At 28.6% G+C, this 21,369-nt stretch overlaps 1 protein-coding gene across 4 annotated transcripts; it reads left to right on the top strand.

The window, feature by feature from the left end:
- Positions 1-672: 672 nt before the first annotated feature.
- Positions 673-19,640, top strand: LOC129905282 (protein ABHD1). Of its 4 annotated transcripts, none has more exons than XM_055980725.1 (9): positions 673-1,041; positions 12,196-12,310; positions 16,966-17,135; positions 17,191-17,294; positions 17,372-17,602; positions 17,664-17,750; positions 17,816-17,946; positions 18,015-18,180; positions 19,331-19,640. In XM_055980725.1, exons 2-9 carry the CDS (start codon positions 12,206-12,208, stop codon positions 19,615-19,617), a joined length of 1,281 nt encoding a protein of 426 aa, XP_055836700.1. In that variant the 5' UTR covers positions 673-1,041; positions 12,196-12,205; the 3' UTR covers positions 19,618-19,640. The 4 variants fall into 4 exon arrangements, with proteins under 4 accessions (XP_055836700.1, XP_055836697.1, XP_055836698.1 ...); XM_055980722.1 differs by lacking the exon at positions 673-1,041 and adding an exon at positions 6,212-6,702; XM_055980723.1 differs by lacking the exon at positions 673-1,041 and adding an exon at positions 6,243-6,674.
- The last annotated feature ends 1,729 nt before the right edge of the window (positions 19,641-21,369 follow it).

The following is a 21,369-nucleotide window of genomic DNA, read 5'->3' as shown; positions in this document are numbered from 1 at the left end:
AACAAATTCAAGTGTTATTTTTGTTAGATCTATTTTTATGAATTTTGTTTTTGTTTCGAAAATCTTTTTCAACGATACCTCTGCCCTCATAGAGCCGTTTTTTAAGTTTCTGACTTTCTGAAAGCCTATATTTCAGTTTCAAAGAATTTTTTCTAAACCAAAGGTTTTTTTTTTTTTCAAAAAATACATTTATGGTTAAAAAAAATCCAAATGTTTTTAATGATTAAATTGTATTTGACAGTCAAAAACGATTATCGAAAACACTGCAGCCGGCTATCGCCTTAACCCATTCCACCCCTGTATTGTTCGTGCACCTCAATTAAGAATTACTTCATATATAATTTCTAATGGAATCGTGTTGCAACTTTTGGTACTTAGGCCTAAAATAATTCGTGTTTTGCTGAGACTTAAGTTCAAAAATTCTTTGGGATAATTTAAAGTAGTAAAATAAAAAGCTTCCAACTAGATTAGCTTCAAATAGGTTTTATGAAAAGCGTTTGGTTTTTATGCTTTCCATAAAAGTCTCGAAACTGGTCTACAAACATTTTGGTAAAAGCTAAAAAACTTTAAGTTACTATATCTAAGTGCTTTTCTAAAGCTTTAAAGCCTACCACTACTACTTTTATTATACAGCAAACAACACACCTTACGCCCCGGTTTAAAGTTGCAGTACTGAAATACTTGCTATCAAAGTAGGTCTCCCGGTCGGAATAGCTCTCCTACAAATCAATATAAACAAGAACAACCCTTATTGAAAGCCAGAAAAAAAGAATTACTTAATTTAAGTAGAATAAAATAACAGTACCTAGCCACATTATACCCTTATAGTGCCTGTGATTAAAAATTATTAATAATAATTAATTAAGTGAACGTGTGAAAAATAATTTCTTGTTGAATTTAACAAAAATTGATTTTCCATTGCTTGTCGTTGTGATAAACCATTCTCTTCGGTTAACTCCAAAGTAAAATTGAAACACAACTTAACTTAATTAAAGTTAAAGTTAACGGCCTCAAAATATTAACAATTGGGAAAATAGCGAGGTATGTGATTGAATAAGTTTTTGAGCTAATCCATTACTTACCTACTTTTTAAAGGTTAAACAAAAAATTACCATCATGCAATTATATAGTTTTGCTGATTTTACTTTTAGAAGCTAACAGAACATGGTATTGATTTTTTTGCTTTTCTAAAATATCGAAGGCAATTTAAATCAGTAATTTATTAGTGTTTGCTGCAGATAGCAGAATTGTCTAATAGCTTAATAGCTTTCAATTTTTGAAACATACTGCAATGTGCAACCTTAATGTTCGAAATAGCATAATCCACTTCATTAAAAGTGGAATCGAAAAGAGCATACATAAATGAAGTACCGCATTGAGTATCCAATTGTCCTTGGCTTTGAATTTATATAACAATGTGTGGTTTCCTTGACATTGCTTTTGGGAGTTGAAATGTTTGCTCTCAATGATTCTCTATGGTATTGGAAATAATAATTTAATTTTCACAAGAGTGGCTGGTTGCCAAATTTGGATAGTTATGATGAGGATAAAACGTATCCTTGTTCGTGGTAAAAGATAACTATAAGTCCTATCGATTTGTTATGGTAATTGGAATTGGCTTTTTGACTTTTGGAATTCTTAAATAGCTCTTTATACATTTTGGGTTTTTTAGTTGAATTAGTATTAATATTTGAGCCTTATGTATGAACATACATCAAGTAGAAGCATCCACCTGAATTTTTATATTTACACAAAGGTTCAGAGTAATTTTATGAATTAAAAAAAAAAATTCTTTAAAAAAATCAATCTTTCGAAAGCGGACTAATGAATTAATTTAAAATTTTGTTTTTATGTATGCTTTAGTGTTTCCATTTAAATGACAAACTCTGGAAATTTTTACATATAGAAAAATAAAAAATTATTGCATACAGTTCAAATTATTTTATAATATACAGGGTGTCCCAAAAGTTAACGTCGAAACGAAAACGGTAGATAGGGTAGGTGGTGACAGTTATCAGAAAAATAATAAAAAAAAATCGCAGTCATATATTTTGTGAGTTATGGGCATTTGAAAAAAAGTCGAAGAAATGGTCACCCTGTGACGGTTTTTCATGTGCCGTGACTACAAATCTTAATTTTTCTCATTTTGTTGTTTTGTTACCCTGGTATCAAATGCATTAAAAAATTTTAACTCAGCTGCATCAGTTTTAAAGAAAATATTACATGAATCTAATTCAATGAGCCGTAGTGTAAAAAAAAATGCACAACGATGTTTCGGCAAGTTGCCTTTAAAGTTGGTGTATTCAATTCTCTTTTCAAAATGGTATAACATTGTTGGGAATATTTCATAAATAACCGAGATAAAATTTTTTTTCTTAAGAAATCCGACTTTTTTGTAGGTAATTTTTCCATATTATTTAAGTTTCTGTATTCTGAAAGGTTCTGAAAGGCTACAAAACTTAAATAATATGGAAAAATTACCTACAAAACAGTCAGATTTCTTAAGAAAAAAAATTGTATCTCGGTTATTTATGAAATATTCTCAACAATGTTATACTATTTTGAAAAGAGAATTGAACACACCAACTTTTAAGGTAACTTGCCGAAAATCGTAGTGCATTTTTTTTACACTACGGTTCATTGAATAAGAGTCATGTAAAATGTTTTAGTACTTAGTTAAGCAAAAAAGTAATATTTTCTTTAAAACTGATGCAGCTGAGTAAAATTTTTTGAATGCATTTGGTAGCAGGGTTATTCACGGATCCGTAACAAAAGAAAAAAATGAGAAAAATTAAGATTTGTAGTCACGGCACATGAAAAACCGTCACAGGGTGACCATTTTTTCGACTTTTTTTCAAATGCCCATAACTCACAAAATATATGGCTGCGATTTTTTTTATTATTTTTCTGATAACTGTCACCACCTACCCTATCTACCGTTTTCGTTTCGACGTTAACTTTTGGGACACCCTGTATATATATATTATTTTCTCTTGGAAACAAAGCCACACTTTAAAACTGACCTGCTAAAGTTCAACAAGTCCCATATTTCTTTCATAACAACACAAAACCGGCATTTTATTATCCTTACATCCTTGCATTCTTCTTTATAAGGCTTTACTTGTAGAATGCATCTATAGTTGTTTTGTTGGATATTTTCACTTTTGATTGCATTATAATGCCAAGGGTATTCAAGCGGGTCAATTGATTTTTGTATTGAGTTGAGTTTATTTTCTTTTGTTACATTTTTGTATAGAATGGGCTATGGGCATAACAAAGCATACCATGCCAGAGAAATTCTTGAGAAAAATGAATAATGTGTGTCCAACGAACGAAAGTACTTATTGAAAAATCCTTATTGTGAACACGCATTCAGTTTGATTCCTTTCGCCTTACACATGGTGTTTCGGTTCAAAGAACAAATTTAATTCATTAGGTGTAGGTACCTACTTATATTTGTTGGATGAAATGACCTAACAATAACGATAAAATGTAAAAGGTTTTAGTTTTTGAAAGCGTGAGAAAGGTATAGGGTGCTTGTGGTTTCATAATTGCATGGTTGCTTTGTTTACATGCGGTCATTTGCGATCAGACTAATGTCAGAAAAACTATTTGCGCATGTATTTTACTTTGAATTTATGAACACTTTTTCTGATTTGCGCCATTTGTCAAAATTTTTAATTTGCAATTCAGCCTCTTCTCTAAAATTAACAATAAATTATGTTAATTCCATCCTTTAAGAAAAAAAAAACTTTTTTTTAAACATTTCTGTCAATATTTACAAATTAATTATATCCAAGAAATTCGGTGCTATTTTTGTTATTTTGACTTGAATTTTGAATTTCCATTCAAAATTTTGATAGAATTGAGAAATAAAAGAAAGCTGTATCATTTTTTACGTCATGTTCCTTTATCATTTTTTACGTCATGTTCCTTCATTCTTCAAGTTTAAATTCATTGCGCATGGGAATTTTTTCATTTGCACATTTGCGCTGCAAATATTTGCGTTTTACATTTATGAACACCTGACATTTGTCATTTGCATTAATGAAAGCTTTGCATTCGTCAGACTTGCGCAACCATGCATTTATGAAAGCACCCTTATTCAATATTTCACCAGGACATTTACCTACAAAACGAACCCACGTTACGTAGAAATTTGTCGTTTTGTTTTCAGAGGATAAATGATAAATCTAGTGGTTCTGATTTCTGGCAGAATTGGTTTATGATTATGGTTTATGATTATTATACGAATAAAATTTTTCAATATTTTTAAATTTAGCTTTTAAGGCCAGTTGTTGACAAAAATGATGTATCACGGTCTTTAAGCTAGCTAAATTTTCTATAGTTTGCGCCTAAAAATACTGAAATCAAATTCTTAAAACTCTTGATATGCAAATTTAATAAATGTACATATCACTAATTTACTTGAATACTGTCAAAAATCACGAATTTTGAGTTACTAATGCAAAAATTATTGGAAATTTAATCCTGTAAAAAGTCATTTATTAGCTTTAAAAACTGAACGAGCACTAGTTTTGTGTTAGAAACTAGCTTTTTACATAATTTTTAGTTTTCATATCTTTTTTAGTTATGATTATGACAGTGTTAAAGTAAATAAAACTATGTAGGTATGTATATGAAAAAAAAATAATAAACATAAAATTAGTTCTTGAAAGGCAATAACAAGCATCTCAAATGAATGAGCTAAAAAAAAAAAATGATAAAATTTGATTTCTTATTTTTATATGCATAAAAAAAGGTTATAATCATTTGAACATATTTTTTTTTTTTAATCAAAGAATAAATATTTTTTTTTTTAATTTCAAAAACAAATTGGTGTGCCATTTGTTTAGTATATAATCAACACCTCAAACCAAAGTGTATAGTTTGTTAGCCATTTTTGCAAGTTTTAAATGCAAGGAAGTTGAAACTTCCAGTGTTTTTAAGATTTTGATTTTTTGTTTGATCCTCACTTTCTAGTCAAAAATTCATAACAAAAAAAAAAACTATTTTTCTAAAATGCTTTTACTATGGATTTAAATTCTGAAAAGTTAGGAGCTAGGGTCAAACAAATTAATTCATGAATTTTTTTTGTGATTGGCATCGAGGCAATCAATTTCTATATAGGTTCAAAGTTCCCCAAAATCCCTCTATTGATTTTTTTAAAACTACCTTTGTAGGAAAGTAGTATAAGGGAGCAGGTGATGATGAATTTGTCAAGAATATAAAGAATCGAGAAATTTTATTTTCCACCGTGAGAAGGTATTTTTTTTTAAGAAATAAGAGGATTAAGAATCAGTACCTACCGAAACGCCATGTGAGTAAAATTCAATACCTTTGAAATTCGATTAAATTGTTGCAGCTGGTGTGATATCCATCAAACAATCAAACGAGTTTCTTAGAATATCCAAATGCACAACATTACATAATTCGATTATACTCAGAAATAAAATTTAAGTTATAAAATCTAAAATCTTTTGTTTTTTGGTAACCCTACCACTGAACACAATTAAATTTCTGAAAATGAAATTTCAGAAAATATTGTCAAGTTAAATATTCCCAGTTCAGGGATGAAATACATTAACAGGAAATTGGTTAAATGGATTAATAGACGTTGTCCAGAATAGAACTTTTGTCTATTTGTATGTTTGTTTTTCTGACCATCTTTATTTCTTTATATCTCTTGTGAAGTCATTGTATTATTTTAAAAAATATTATTTTTCTCGCTCGCTATTTTGCTCGCAAAAAAAACCAATAAACAAAATACGCCTGTGTATCTACTTGAAAATTTAATATGGCACATTCTGATGCAAAGTTCAATTTTCACACAAACTTAACCGAGTCGAGTACACCAATTTGACAGGTGGTAAGCGTAAGCGCCAGTCAGAAGATAATAAGAGGTCTATACAATGACTCTTTATTTTCCTACAATGTTTGTCTATATCATACCTATTTTAATTCAAAAGCTCCAACAAAAAGATAGCCACAAATGACCTTGCTCATAATTTTAATCAAAAGATACTTTTGTATCTATTCTATCATTACTCTTCCTCATCTCATAGTCGTCGTCATACAATAAATAAACATTATATAATTGGAGGGGACGATACAAATAGAAAGTCCCCCAAAAACAATGAATAACAAAAACAATAAACAATATTATTTTTTTTTTTTTTTATCTCAAAACAGTTTTACTTGAGTGGGTTTTCATTCGAGTAAGAACGTAGGAATTATCACAAAAGTACAGATTATTTGACGTTCTGTTTGTTGTTTTTTTATTTTATTTTGTTAGTATCGTACAAAACTTTGTGAGCACATGGTGTGTGCTTTTTTTTAAATAAATATAAATTTTCATTTTCATTTGAATTAATTTTATCGACAACCGAACCGAAACCGAGTGTAAAATTTTCATCATAGAGAAAAGATTTTGTCAATTCCACTCGATTTTTCAGTTTACGATCAACCGTGAGTGCGAATGTTAGTGTTACCAAAATCTTTCCTAAGAAGACCGGTCTTCTTAGCCAGTTCATTTAATGCTGCTACGACCAAAAGTATCCGCGAAACTACAGAATGGTGCCGCGGTCGCCGCCGCCGACAAACCATGACAGGGCAAAATGTACGTGTTGTACAACCCGAATCACAGATGCGGGGCTTGGGCTTACGTCAGCAAGGTAGCATTTTGGCGCTAGTCTATAACCAGTAGGTCTAAAATGTTTGTTTTTATTTTGATTAAATTATGTATATACATAAATTTGAAAAAAGACAAAAACCCTAAATAAAATCACGTGGTAATGGTCTCTATATTTTAAAAAATGTTCTTTCAACCCACTCGACTTACTCATTATCTATGTTTGAGTATAATAACGCTTTACGCGAAACGCGCCGCTAAACCGCTACGACGGAACGGACGGCTATGATACGACATACGACGATTGTGATTGCGAGAGAGAAGTTTTATTGGACTTTGTCCTTCAAACAAAAAATTGAGTTTATTTTTAAACGAGTTGTATTATTCGAACGAAGAACGCTCTCTGTTGATGTTGTTGTTTGTGTATAAGCAGAAATCATAAATAAAATAATAATTATAGAGTTATGCCAACAAATTTTGGATTTTGTAAATCCCTTGGTAGTTCTAAATCGTCACTGTTACATTAAATATATTTTCATTTTTTATTTGAAATAAAAGCTTAAAGTTGTTAAAAGTTAAAGTACTCGTAATTAACTTTTGCTTATTCGTATTCGGTGATTCGAAACGCTTCTATTGTTGACAGTTGACACCGACCGACCGTCTGTCATCTAATTTCGGTGTAAATAAAAATGCTAATACCTACTGGAATTTTTAATTAGTTACTTTGTTTTAGTTAGATAATTAATTAAATTATTTAATTGAACCATTGCATACACTTATTAAACAAAAAAACCCTTATTTTTTATACATGCAATGAGATCGTGTGCTAATATAAGCTCTTAACATTCTTATCAACTTATCAGCTGGTTGTTTTGTTTCGACTACAATTTAGGTACCTAATAGTCTGCGCTTTTGCAGTTCAACTCAAACTTTCAAAGTGAACTGTTGTGTGAATAATCATAAACTATTTTGATATTAATACAATTCGATTAAAACATAAACAATCAATTTCATTCGTTTACTGGTTTTCATTTAATAAAATAATTTGCGTAAAAGAAGCATTTAACTTCAATCAAAATAAATCTTAATGTGAGTCATTTTGGTCATTTTTTCTGTGAATTAATTTATTCAGTACAGGTTTCTGTGGTCAAACTTAGATATCTTTGCAATCAATGCAATTTGAATAGAATTCTTTTTTTTTCAACTTTGGTGCCAATTATATTGAGAAAACAAAACAAATCACTTGTTTACTTTTTAATGGAAGAAATTTTGTGAAATTTCTAATTTCACAGTTTGTATCCGAAGGATTCACAGGGTATTCAATTTTGTGCAAGAAATAAATGCATTAAAATAGAATACTTGTTTGTCTGGTCATCGAAAACGTGAGAGGAAGCTGAACAAAAATTTGCATCTGGTTATGGTTATCTACTAATACATAATTGAACCCACCTCTTCTGTAAAATACCAAACAGTTTTACTAAGAAAGAATAATTAAAAATCATACATATTTACTTGCTATTAATAAAGTGCTTTTTTAATTAAATAATATTTTTATTTATAAAGAACTCGAATAACTACAAGTATCATTAACTTGTCGATTTTTTCTGATTCATAAAAGTTTTCGCGTAAAAGTTTATTACAAGTGAATATTTAACTATTAAATTGTAGATATAAAATAAAGTTTTTATGCTAAACTGATGACTTGCTCAGTAATATCTTAAGCGGTCTTATTTAACTAAGCTGGTATAAAAAAAAAATACCTCAAGACAATTAAAAAATTCAAAATTTTTCATTTATTCATTGGGAGTTGTTCCGTGTAATACAAATCACAACACAAACATTACTGTTAAAAAAGGAGCCAAGTTCTCCTATGTTGAAATTATGCTGGCACAAAAAGTACTGAGATGTAAAAGTGTACCAAGTTCTAAAGTTTTGGTTCAAATTCGTATCAATAAAATTTTGATTGTTCTCTTGACAATTTTTCTTTTAATTACCGATTTTTAAAGTTATTTCAAAAATTGCCAAGTAAACAATCAAAATTTTATTGATACGAATTTGAACCAAAACTTTAGAACTTGGTACACTTTTACATCTCAGTACTTTTTGTGCCAGCATAATTTCAACATAGGAGAACTTGGCTCCTTTTTTAACAGTAATGTTTTTGTTGTGATTCCACTACTTTTTGCAAGGTATGGCTGTAGAATTGAAAATCTCTATATTTGATGAAAATTCAGTGAAAATGGGCGGTTGCCACGCCCCTTGGCTGAACTTCTCAAACTTTAAATTTTTTCCTTTGTATAAACTACCATCTCTACCATTCTACCAAATTTCAAGATTCTACGATAATCAGAAGTGCTCTATTAGGTATATTTAATGAAAATTCGGCGGAAATGGGCGGTTGCCACGCCCCCTGGCTGAAATTCTCAAATTTTAAATTTTTTTCCTTTGTATAAACTACCATCTCTACCATTCTACCAAATTTCAAGATTCTACGATAATCAGAAGTGATCTATAATATTTGATGATAATTCAGCGGAAATGGGCGGATGCCACGCCCCCTGAATTGAAAATCTCAAAATTTTCGATTTTTCCCTTTGCATACACCACAAGCCCTATCACCGTGTAAAATTTCAAGTTTCTACGTTAACGGGAAGTTCTCCATAATTTTGATGATCTGTCAGTGAGTGGAGTGAGTGAGTCAGTCAGTTACGGTTTTTGCGATTTTTGAAGCCCTATATCTCAGAAACTACTCATCGTAAAACGCTGAAATTTCTAGCATCTTTGGTGTGGAAGTTAGAGGGAGGTCGAAATTGGCCTGAGTTGTTTCCTGTAAATAAGGGTGTAGTGCCAAAGTTGCTAGAGAACTTGGCTGGGCACTACCGTGCCCCTTGATCTATTGAAAGGACAAATGTTAAGGACCTTGAATATAAAATTTTTATTTTTTATCTTCCTTGTGGGTCATGAAGCTCAGAGTAAGGGAAAATAAAAATTTTTCTGACCAAATATAACAAAAAAAAAACTATATTTTCTCTAAAACTGCTTTAAAGATTTGAAACATAATTCTTGTTGATATGTGATCACAGACCGTGGGTCAAATACATATGATTTTTGACATAACTTTGTCAAATATGCAAACAATCTCAAAAAATACTTAAATTTTTTAGTCTGTAATGATTTCTAATAACTAATTTTTGGCAATAATGATGCATTGGCTTATAAAACTTCCAATTATATTGAAGACAAAAATCATTTCTAATGTTTTCTATATTTAGATGCTTGTGGAAAAAATCTTGTTGATAAGTGAACTTAAACTTAATATTAAGTCGAGTAAGTCTTTGCTTTCTTACGATATCTCGGACAATAAAAGAGATATTGCAATAATTAACACAGTTTTTGGATGAAGAAAACAGATCTTGTTGACATTTTTTACAAATTATGTGGAACAAAATTACCACACATTAAAGCATAACTTGAAAAACAGCCAAAATAACGTTTTTTTTTCGAATTTCATTAAATTTTTCATTTTGTGGCATGACCACATGAACATGAACTCTCGTCTAACCAGTAAGTGTAATAGGTTGGCAAGAATTGAGGGATCGGAATCAAAACAATTAAAAAAATTAAAACGATTATATTCATAATGATAATACTCTTCGTCAAATTTTTGCAAAAGGAGGCTGAATTTAGAACCCTAGGCATTGCAGTCCATAGATTTACCTATTATGCCATTTCGGTTCTTTCAACTTTAATACTGTATATGCTTTTTAAGTTAAAGAAATCAAATTCTAATGAAAAAATAGACACAGTGACATAGTCCCTCATACATAATTTAAATACGGTCTTATATCCCACCCTAATGGGACAGGAACTTCACAAACAAGAAAGTGGATATCTGTGTACTACCTGAACCATTTGTATGTTATATACATTATATAAAAAATTTTATAGCCGGCTCCAGTTAACCTGGAGCCTGATATTTTAAGCGGTCACTACTACGTTCTTATTCCTAATTATTTTTTTTATTATTTAAAACTAATTTTGTTTGGAACAAAGAAATTTTTAGAGTTAAAATGTGTTTTGCAATAGTTTTTCATTATGAAGCAAAAAGTTCTCTATCTCACAGAATTTTTATTTTGCCTTGTGTAAATAGAAACGATGTAGTTGTTTGGTTTACAAATTGGAAATCACCTTGCATAAACACAAAAATTTTATTATTTTATTTTTTTTGAAATCTTCTGTTTTATGGTTCTAACTTACTGAGATAAACTTTTGCGGACTTGTTAAAGAATTCAAAGAAAAAATAAGACAGTGTTTAATTTGAGTTCGTATAAGAAACGCAAGTAATATCTACTAGTTTTGAAAAAAGAAACTCGAACCTTTCCCGTTTCTTTTCCTTTATTTTAGTCTATTTTAAAGAGTTATATTGTCTTAATTCATTATTTCTTATCATATATTTTTGTACACCAATTCCCTTTAACTAAACTCAGTTAATTTAAATATAAATGCTAACGGGTCACTATGGCGTATGAGTGTTTTTTTTTCATTTTATAAAAACAAAAAAAAATTGTCAGGCTAAACAAATAATTTGCTTCTTTTATAATAAAATGACATAAAATGAGATAAACTTGATGAAAGTCCTAAGTTAATGGTGTGGGTAAGTATGACACTAACAAAAAGAATCTTTCCGATTTATTCGTTTTCGCTTTTCTTCATTTTAATTTGTACAAATTTTTAAATTCATTCTTAATAATATGCGATTCATTCTCAAAATTCAAAAAAATTTACTGAGCAATGACCAATTTGAAAATTCTATAATTAACTTCCGCATAAAGTGCTTGAGAAAATGCTGCCATAATAGAAAAAAAAAAACAAATCTGAATCAACATCAATGTTCATTCATATCAAAATACTTTGAATTTGAAAAAAAAAATAAAAATATTAAATACTGTCTCGGACTGATAACATTTGATCTCCTTAGATAACCCAATGATAACTTAAAAGAGTGGGAAACAATCGAGCCCTTTTATTTGCAAATCTAAGCAATTTATTGTATAAGGAAAAATAAAGATAATTTTCTCAGCCACAAATACATACGTAGATAGAACAATTTAGATTGGAAAATTTATTTAAATGGTGATGCATGCGGTTATACTTTGTTCTGAATAAGCTTTTTTATGGGAACTAAAAATAATATAGAATTTAAAAAAAAACTGTATCATTGTTGCACAGTTGTAATATCCGACTGCAAACACAAAACTTTGCGTTCATTTGTTCTTAGATAGGAAACTTCTAATTTTAACAAAATTGCACTTGAAATTGATTGCCAGACGAGACAGCGTGTCACGATTAATTTTTTTTTTATTTAGCTTTTTCTTCATGTCATTTGGCACGATAGGATATGTGTATATATGTATAAATACATATATACTCTAAAATAAACAAATTGAATGTAATTATTTTTGCCGCCTTTTCGAGGAGATTATATGTGACGTCTTACTTATGTTTACATGATGTTCTAATGGGTAAAATAAATATTAAAAATACTTTTTTCTTTTTTTTTTCAGGAACTCTGTAATGTTTGACTACCTATATTTTTACCTATCAAATCTTCCGAGATGGCATGTGGTAACATTCGCTGGTTTTGCGTATGTGGTATATTATTTCATTCAGGTTGTAAAGGTGAGTTATTAACATTTAGTTGGAACTTTTGTAGAATGTTGTGTGGGTAGATTAAAATGCATTGCGAACAAAGTTCAATTTTAGAATGAGATCATTTTTCATGATAGCCAACGTAATAGTTTTAAAATACCAGGAAGTTTTTATTTTTAATTTACACAGGAAAACATGCAATTAATTATTCCTTTTAAAGTCTATTTAAGTCACTTTAAAATTAATTTCGCTCACTATTGGCCTTGTCTATAAATTAATATAACTTTTTAATTATAATAAATTATACATTTTAATTTAAGTTTTGCTATAATTATAATACCCTAAAAAATCGTATATTCTACATTGTCATGAAGTTCTTTTAATAGCATAATAACGTTCACTTAAATAATATAACCTTTAGTGACTTATTGTTTTTAGTCAATTAGACAGAGGGCACAACTAATTTGTATATTGGGATAAGAGGTCTTAATCAAAAATAATCCCTATTTATTAAACACAGCTAAATACAAACTTCATTTACATCTATGCGTGTAGGTGACTATGCTGCTGTACGTCAATCTGTACATCGAAATGGGTTCAAAATGGATAGATGGACTTGCTTGAAAATTGGTGAAGATGACTTTTAAGACCCGTGTTTTAACACAGAGAAAAATAGACCACATAAAATAGAACAAAAACAATAAAATTTCTCTATGGTTTTCATCCAAGAAGGAAACCTTATTAAAACAATCGGTTTTTCTCATTGTTTTAAAATCTGCAAAAAAATAAAAAAAACGAAAGAATCGAACTGGAGACTTCAAATCATTAGTCGCCCACCTTACCACCTGAACCAACCTGTCATGAAAATATTGATCGCGATTTTTGTTCTAGTGCTAAGTTGCAAAAAAAATCAACTTTTCAGTCAAATTTTAATAAGATTTTCTCTATAAAAATAATAAGAAATCTCCTTAGAAAAACCTTATTAATCGTTGATTTTAATAAGATTTCCTTATGAAATGTATGGAAGGTAAAACAATATGGCAATCTGTTAGTTTTTAGCGGGTCATATTTTTCTCTGTGAATTTATCTTAAAAGTTTTTTAGATCGTATACAATATTTTCCATATTATTGAAATTTTTTTCAAAAAAATAGCCCTAAAGATTTAATTGAATTAAATCGTAATTCTCCGAAAAATTGAAGAAATTTTTTGCTAAAATTGATACATTGGTTATCATCTGTATATCTCGTAATTGAGTAAACAAATTTTTCTCAATTTTTATATCAAATTTAACGATTTTATGCATTCATTTTTTTCACAAAAAGTTTTGGAAAAATAAAATGAAAAAACAAAATTGTAACCTCTAATTTTTTTGAAGTGAAAACTTCTTTAGTATCGTAGTGATTTGAAAGGCTCCCGGAAATTACTTCATAGGAAATTATGCCAGATTTTTTTTTGGAAAAAAAGCCAAAAAAATTTTCATACAAAATCTGGCTTTTTTACTTGCGATATAGGTACTATAGGGCAAGTTTAGGATTCGTAAAAAAAATCGAACTCGAGATAACAATTTTACATGACATTACGATGATGGAGAATGCCAAAAAAGTGGGTCCGGCAATTCTGTCTGTCTGTCTGTCTGTCTGTCTGTCTGTCTGTCCGTCTGTCTCTATCTGGAGCTGCAGCCTAAACGAGTGAAGTGATTTTCTTCAAACTTAGTAGTTAGCAGTTTTTGGTGATTCCCTAGAGGGGAAATTGAAATTTTTTTTTTATGACCAAAACTAACGGTACCTGCCATATAACGGAAATAGAAAAGTTAATTTTTTTCAAAAACGGCTCTAACGATTTTGATTAAAATTTTTGTGTGTAATACTACACATAAGGGCCAACTTTTTAAATAAAAAAAATATTTTTTGTACCGTTATTAACGGTACCTGTCATATAACGGTTTTTTTCGTTTCTGAATATCTCGTACAAAATTAACCCTATTTAAATGAAAATTTTTATACAAAAGTGTGTAAGTAAAGATAATATTAAAATTTTAGAAAATTTTCAAAAAACGCATTTTTGGTTTTTTAAAAAATATTTCAAAATTTTTTTTAAAAAAATCAATTTTTTGAAAACGGATCAATGAAAAATTTTGAAATTTAGTTTTTATGTGTAAATTAATTATTTCTTCAAAATGGCATACCAACTTTTTTTTTGAAAAATGTTAAAAAAATTTTATATATAAAAAATTATTTTTTTAAAAAACGGCTCCTACAATTTTCAAAATTTTTTTTCTAAAAATACCTTTTTATACGAGAAATAAAATGGCATATTTGTTTTTTTTTTTAAGATATTTTAAAACGGAGTTTTATTAATTATAAAAACAGATTTAATTTTTTTATACTACTTATGAAATTTCTTCAAAATATCGAATTTTAAATTTCTTGAATAAAAAGCTTTAACATTATAGTTACTTTAAGCATAAGAGCAAGTACGTGCGACCCCAGTCGTGCAATTTATTTCCTAGGCAAAAAGTGCAAAACTTTTCTGGGAATATTTCCAGAATTTCTGACATTTTTTCCAAAAAAAATTCTGGTGCTTTTTCCATTTCATAAAATGGAAAAAAAGACAAACAAAATTGGAAAAAAAGCCAGAAACCAACTGGTGTTTTTTTTGTTTTGGAAAAAGAGCCAGAAAAAAATACTAAAATAATTAAATTTAGTTTTCGTAACATCGCTAATTAATTTTCGTATGCTTAATTACACCGGCACACAAAAAAAAAGTGTCATGTACCAGGAACCAGACCTATCTTTCTATATGTTTTTGGACCCGCTGAATTCGAATTTCAAGTCCGTTTTGCCCGGTCACACTCAAGTTTTGAGAAAAATGCAAAAAACCCCAAAAAAAATCATAAAAATTCAAGCAAAATGTACTCACAGCTCAAAATTGGAGGGTGACCGGCCAAAATGAAAAAAGAAAATAAACCAGAATTTATTAATTTTCAGGCTCTTTTTCCAAAACGGATTGTGGAAATTAAGCCAGAATGTATTATTTTCTGGCCTTATTTCCATTTCACTGTTCAGCTCTTTTTCCATAGCTGTCTGGCACAATTTCCAATATTTCTGCCTTATTTTCCAAACTTTTTTCTGGTGTTTTTTTTCCAATTTTGACCAAAAAAAATTTTCTGGCGTTTTTTCCAAAAAAAATTTGGCGTAATTTCCTATAGCGTTATTTCCGGGAGCCATTTGAAACAAGATGAAACGAAAAAGCGACAGGAAAAATCAATTGATTATAACTATTTTGTTTTAATAAATAGATGAATGAAATTTATGCTATAATTGTGCGAAATTTCAATTAATTTCATAGTCAAAATTTTGAGATAATGGTAAAAAGATGTTCTTAAACACGTTATATCTTTTGATCTATAGCACATACAAATTTTGCTGATAGTATAACCTTTCATTTGATATACATATTACACATAACGGTAGGTACTTGCACTACAGGTTACACAATCTGAAATTGAAAAACTTGAAAAATACCTCAAAATACCTGTGGAGATCTGTTGCCACCAGTGTAGGAAGTACCGTAATATCAGTTTGAAATTTCGTTAGAAGAGAAAAAAGATTGATTTTTTTTTTTGCTTTTTTGATGAAAAGTGATTGGGTTCAAAAAATTCTAGCTCTTTTTGTAGATATTGTATAGACATGGTCGATATAAATACTTTGAGCTGATGTAAGATATACTATAGGCTGTCATATAAAAAAATGGATTTAAAGGTGATGGAATAAAAATAAGGTAGATTTATTCGATTTTTTTTAACAAGAAAAATTATTTTTAAAGGTTTCACTTCTACCATGTGTGAATTGCACACATGATTTTTTTTTTCTTATAAACTAACCAAATGCTTGAACTTTTAGAGCATTTTAGAGCAAGTAGGTGTGATCAAATCGTGTATTTTATTTACTAAGGCAGATGCTTCTAAGAAATCTTGGAGGAAAAATAGCCCATAATTTAAAATTACAATAAATTCTTTAACTTTTGAAATTATAAAAAAGACTTGGTTGAACGCCACCTATTGTTAAACCATTTCACTTATTCAAGAAACTCCTGGGGCACCAACCAATTTTATCTAAATGTATCAAATGAAGAATTTTTCCTATTTCCATAGGGTTCAACAATACGAAAAATAATATCTTATTTATTATCTTAAAATATGTTTTTCTCTGCAATGTGTATTTTAAGTGTTCTTGGATAATATTTTGCCATAAAGATAACCCTTATTAACGCAGGTTCATAATATCTTCAATAATGTATACAGAGATAATTTTAGACTTTCTTAAGAATATATGAATGTCTGGCGGCCTTCAGATAATAAAATTTAAATTATTGCTTTTTAAAGCTTATCACGGGGTCTAGTCATTAAAATATTTCATCAAAAATTATTGATGGAAGTGTATGAAAATTGTAATTACTCATTAGAACGAGCACACTTGTTAAGGTAGGAATATGTACCTACATTATTTTGCAGTTCTCACAAAAAAAAGTTAAAAATCGTATCCCCTGAGTCGAAACGGTTACTTATTTAAACATTTAAATATTTATACCAAATACATAGTTAATTTTTAAGAACTTTTGCTTATAAAAATATATTTGATAAAATTTTACTTTATTAAACATCCTTCATCATGTTTTTTTTCAGAGGCCAATTTTAGCAGTATCAAATGGACCCTTTAAAGATTTTCTTCTTAAAAACGTTCCCACATTGGAAATGAAATTTTGGCCGACGTTTTGGTGTGTAGAAAGTCGGGCCCAAACAGTCTTCGCCAGTATAATACGTGCTACAAATTTAGCAAATATCGAATATAGAAGGTAAGTTCAAGAGAAAACTATACAAGCAACTTTTTTAATATTAAAATCTTTTCAGAGAGATATTAGGCTTAAAAGATGGAGGTGAAGTAGCTTTAGACTGGTTAGAAAAAGGTTGTGATGAAAATTCTCCTGTGATAATTATTTTGCCTGGTTTAACAGGTAAATACTTGGAAGCTCATCTTTTCAGTTTATTAGAAAATTTAAGACTCATAAATTTTTTTTGTTTACTCTTTTAGGTGAATCTCAAGCTGATTATATTAAATGCCTTGTGACAGCTGCTAATAATGAAGGCATCAGAGTTGTGGTTTTTAATAATCGAGGCTTGGGTGGTGTTGAGTTGAAAACACCACGTTTGTATTGTGCAGCAAATTGTGAAGATTTGTCTGAAGTTGTTGACCATGTCAAAAAATCACATCCCGATGTTAAATTGGGAGCCACTGGAATTTCAATGGGTGGATTGATATTGGGTAATTTTGTACAATTTCTCATGATTTCAATACCTATGATTTAATTAAATGTTATCAATAGGAAACTACTTAGCTAAACATAGTGAACAATCAAATAAAATACTGACGGCAGCAAAGATTATTTCAGTCCCTTGGGATGTAGTAAAAGGTGAGTTTAAATATGCAATTGCTTCATTTTTAAGTTCATTCATAGAATCCCCTTTATAAAATTAGGTTGTGCAAGTATTGAAAAGCCAATACTAAATAGCCTTTTAGGGCGGCATCTTGCATCAAGTCTTTGTAAGACTTTAAGTAATTGTCAAATTTTCCGTGATACTGATGTTGATATTGATAAGATTATGTCGGTAAGTCACGAATTTTATAATCAATTTATTGTCAGATTAATTAATTTTGTTTAAATATTCTTTTCAAGGCCCGTACAATTAAAGAGTTTGATAGTATGTTTACTTCAAAACAATTTGGATACGCTCATGTTGATGACTATTATAGTGATGCAACTTTGCACAATAAACTACATAAGATTTCTGTGCCTTTGCTTTGTTTGAGTGCGGCGGATGATCCATTCCAACCATTAGATGGTAAGATTTTGATTTAAAAATGTACCCGAATAGATACTTTAGTTCAAAAAGTGTAACGATAAAAATTGTAAGATGTAGTAAAAAATTTAGAATACTTGGATCACCTTTGTCATTTCTACTATGTTCAATGTTCATGTTAAAAGCTATACATTTATTTTTTTTGCTTTCAATGGAAAAAAGTGGGTCCCTCAGTGTTTTGGTTGAAATTAAAAGTGTTGTCTTATTCTAATACATATAACAAAATATTTCTTTTGTGGCCAAAATTAAGTTGCCATGGGCAAACCATTTTTTTAACTCTCTAACGATTTTAAAACAATTGGTAGTATTTTGCAAGCATAGCAATTTAATGAAAACTGGTCAGTGATATTTTTATAATTTTGTTTCTATCCGTGGATTAGAATTTTCTTCACAATGAACAAAAATGATTAAAATTTTATCACAAAATATTTTTTTTTTTGTTACGTCTTTATTTCTAAAAAATGATTTGTTATTACAATAAATTGAATTTTCAAAAAAAAAAAAAAAAAAAAAAAAATGGCTGTACCCTAAAATTAATGGGAAAATACATACATAAATTATTGTTATTCTCTCTTTTTTATGATGTATAAATTGTTTTTCCAATGCAAACATAAAAAGAAAACGTACTTTTTTCAGTGGTTTCAGGTAGAAATTTTACTTGAAAATAATATGACATTTACCAAATTTGTAAATTTGCATTTTATTTGACATAAATCGACTCTAAATTGAAGTCTTCGATTTCAATTGAATGAAATCCTTTCGTCTTAAGAAATTTGCTTAGGTGTCAAATCGAACGACTGTAAAAAATATGAATACAATGGCTCATATTTAAAGTCTATAAATTTTTAAAACCATCTATATCTTTTAATGTAAACTTGGGCCACTGTGGTGTATGTGTAACTTTTTTTATATAGATAAACATAAACAATTCATTTTTTAACCTAATTCATAATTTTTTGACCTTTACGTTCCAATAATGAGGATTTTGTAAAAAAAGTTGTTTGCATTACACATTACTTAACATTTTTAAAGATCCGGTTTTGGGACAGAAAAAAAGTTTTTCGAAAAATAACCAATAGCTATTTTACAAAAAAAAAAAAAGTAATTAACTTTTTTTTATTTGCCTTTCCAGCTATTCCAATTAAAGCAGCTGAACAGTCAACCCATGTTGCTATAGTTGTAACTGCTCGTGGTGGTCATATTGGATTTTTGGAAGGTTGGTGGCCATCAACAAAGGATCAATATATGGGCCGATTATTTAGTGAGTTCTTTTCCAAAGCATTATTTGATGTGGACGGTGAATTCAATCGAATTTCACAAAATCTTATTCAAAATTATAACACACGACAAATGCTGCCGGAAGCAACTGCATCTAAATATAAGCTAATTGAACCTGAAATCAAGTCCTTAGAAAAGTAAAAAGAAAAAGAAAAGAAAAAAAACCACAAAAGAATAATAATTGCCTCCTTAAGTTAACAACGATGTTTAAATAAGCAATAATAGTTTTCTAGAGAAATATTTATATTTCTTTTTTTCTCAAGTTTTTGAAAATACGCCTAGATTAGTATAGTATCCAATTATAATGCTAATTTAAGAAGAAAAAAAAAAATATTTCAAGAAGACGTGCTCGAAAACCGTGTTTTTTTTGCATAGAAAAAAAATACGGGGAACGTAAAGTGGACTTATTGAATAAAAATAAATTCAAACTTAAGAAGCCATAATAAATTAATTAAAGTAATGTTTTGAAAAAGAAAAACATTGGTTTTCAAAAACAAAATTAACTTATATCAAAGTTTTTAGAGATACCAAATTAATAATACAAACATTTGCCTAAGAATATTTTTGACAAAAAAATATATCTACTTTGTACCTTACGAAACGAAACATTTTTCTAAAAATAAATAAAGTTTGTGCTATAGCATTATTATTTAACTAAAAATTATTATGTGCATGTAATATTTTTTCAAATATCGTTCTTGAAGACTTGGCTATGACTTAAAATATAAGTAACTAAAAAAAAACATGAAAAGTGTTTTGAGCTTGTCTTTCTTTGTGACTCGTTAAATATCTTTGACTACACAAAAGAGTGTTAGTTAAATTAAATTTAAATAAAACATAAACTTATGAAATCAATGCAAAATGGGTCCAAAGACTGAAAGGTTTTTTAAAAGTGAAAAATTCAATAAAATGTTATCCCAATTGCATGAAAATAAATCATGAAATATGGGATTTTTTTTTAAATTGTTATTTAAAATAAATTAAATACTAATGTTAAAGTTAGAGTCATTTTATTTGTTCATTTTTAAATTATTCAAATTTCAACCATTTTAAAGAATTTTAAATATTATAAACTATCTGCTAAATTATAGTTATATCTAATCATAATGTACAATAAGAGAAATGGCAAAATAAATTAAGTCCTAATGTGGCATCTTTGTGCAAAAGAAAAGTTTTTTTAAAGATAATTGTATCTTTGTAATGTGCTGTTTACATTTTGATTCCAATTGTAGTTTTGTTTTATTATAATTTAAGTTGACAAACAATTAAATTTTCTTGTTCATAAAAATAATCAATTTTGTACATCCAATTTGTTGGATAATATCAATAAATAATAGTAAGCGTCTTCCGTTTCAATTAAAATATTTTTTTGTTAATGCAAATTAATTATTTAACTACTCTCTATTGAATTTAAAGAACTTAAAAAAATATAAGAGATGTATCAATCTCTCAATGATTGGAACTTGATCATTATGATAAATACCTAAAAAAATAAAAGGCTATAGAAGAGAAATTGTTTTGAGACTCAATTAAATCATATTTTTAAACATCAATAAACAAAAAAAACTTTTCTTTGTTGGATAAAGTAACCTAATAAAAAGAAAACCATGATAGTGCTGATCTTACAAAAAAATCAAATCGTCCTAAAACATATCATTGCATAAACATTTTACAAGAGTATAAAAGTGATATGATGATGTATGTACATTATATGAACTAAGCAATTGATTAAGAAAGAAAACATTTGTGTGTTGCATATTTAATAAAGACGTCATAATTAAGCAAAATTATATTTAAATAATAAAAAAATACAATTTCAAAAACAATAAATTTGGTTCATTTTTATTATTGAAAAACTAAAATATACAGCTGGGTTGCATTTTGTAAACTTAC

This window comes from Episyrphus balteatus, chromosome 1 (genome assembly GCF_945859705.1).
Source record: "Episyrphus balteatus chromosome 1, idEpiBalt1.1, whole genome shotgun sequence".
Taxonomy (NCBI): Eukaryota; Metazoa; Arthropoda; class Insecta; order Diptera; family Syrphidae; genus Episyrphus; species Episyrphus balteatus.
The sequence above is the reverse complement of the archived record's forward strand: the minus strand, read 5'-3'. Positions and strand labels throughout refer to the sequence as shown.

Bases quoted from the DNA above. Each gene is read 5' to 3' on its own strand.
- LOC129905282 (XM_055980722.1), top strand. From the start codon at position 6,479: ATGTTAGTGTTACCAAAATCTTTCCTAAGAAGACCGGTCTTCTTAGCC. The intron at 6,703-12,195 runs GTAGGTCTAAAA...TTTTTTTTTCAG, and splicing joins TTGGCGCTAGTCTATAACCA to GAACTCTGTAATGTTTGACT. The intron at 17,295-17,371 runs GTAAATACTTGG...TTACTCTTTTAG, and splicing joins TATTTTGCCTGGTTTAACAG to GTGAATCTCAAGCTGATTAT.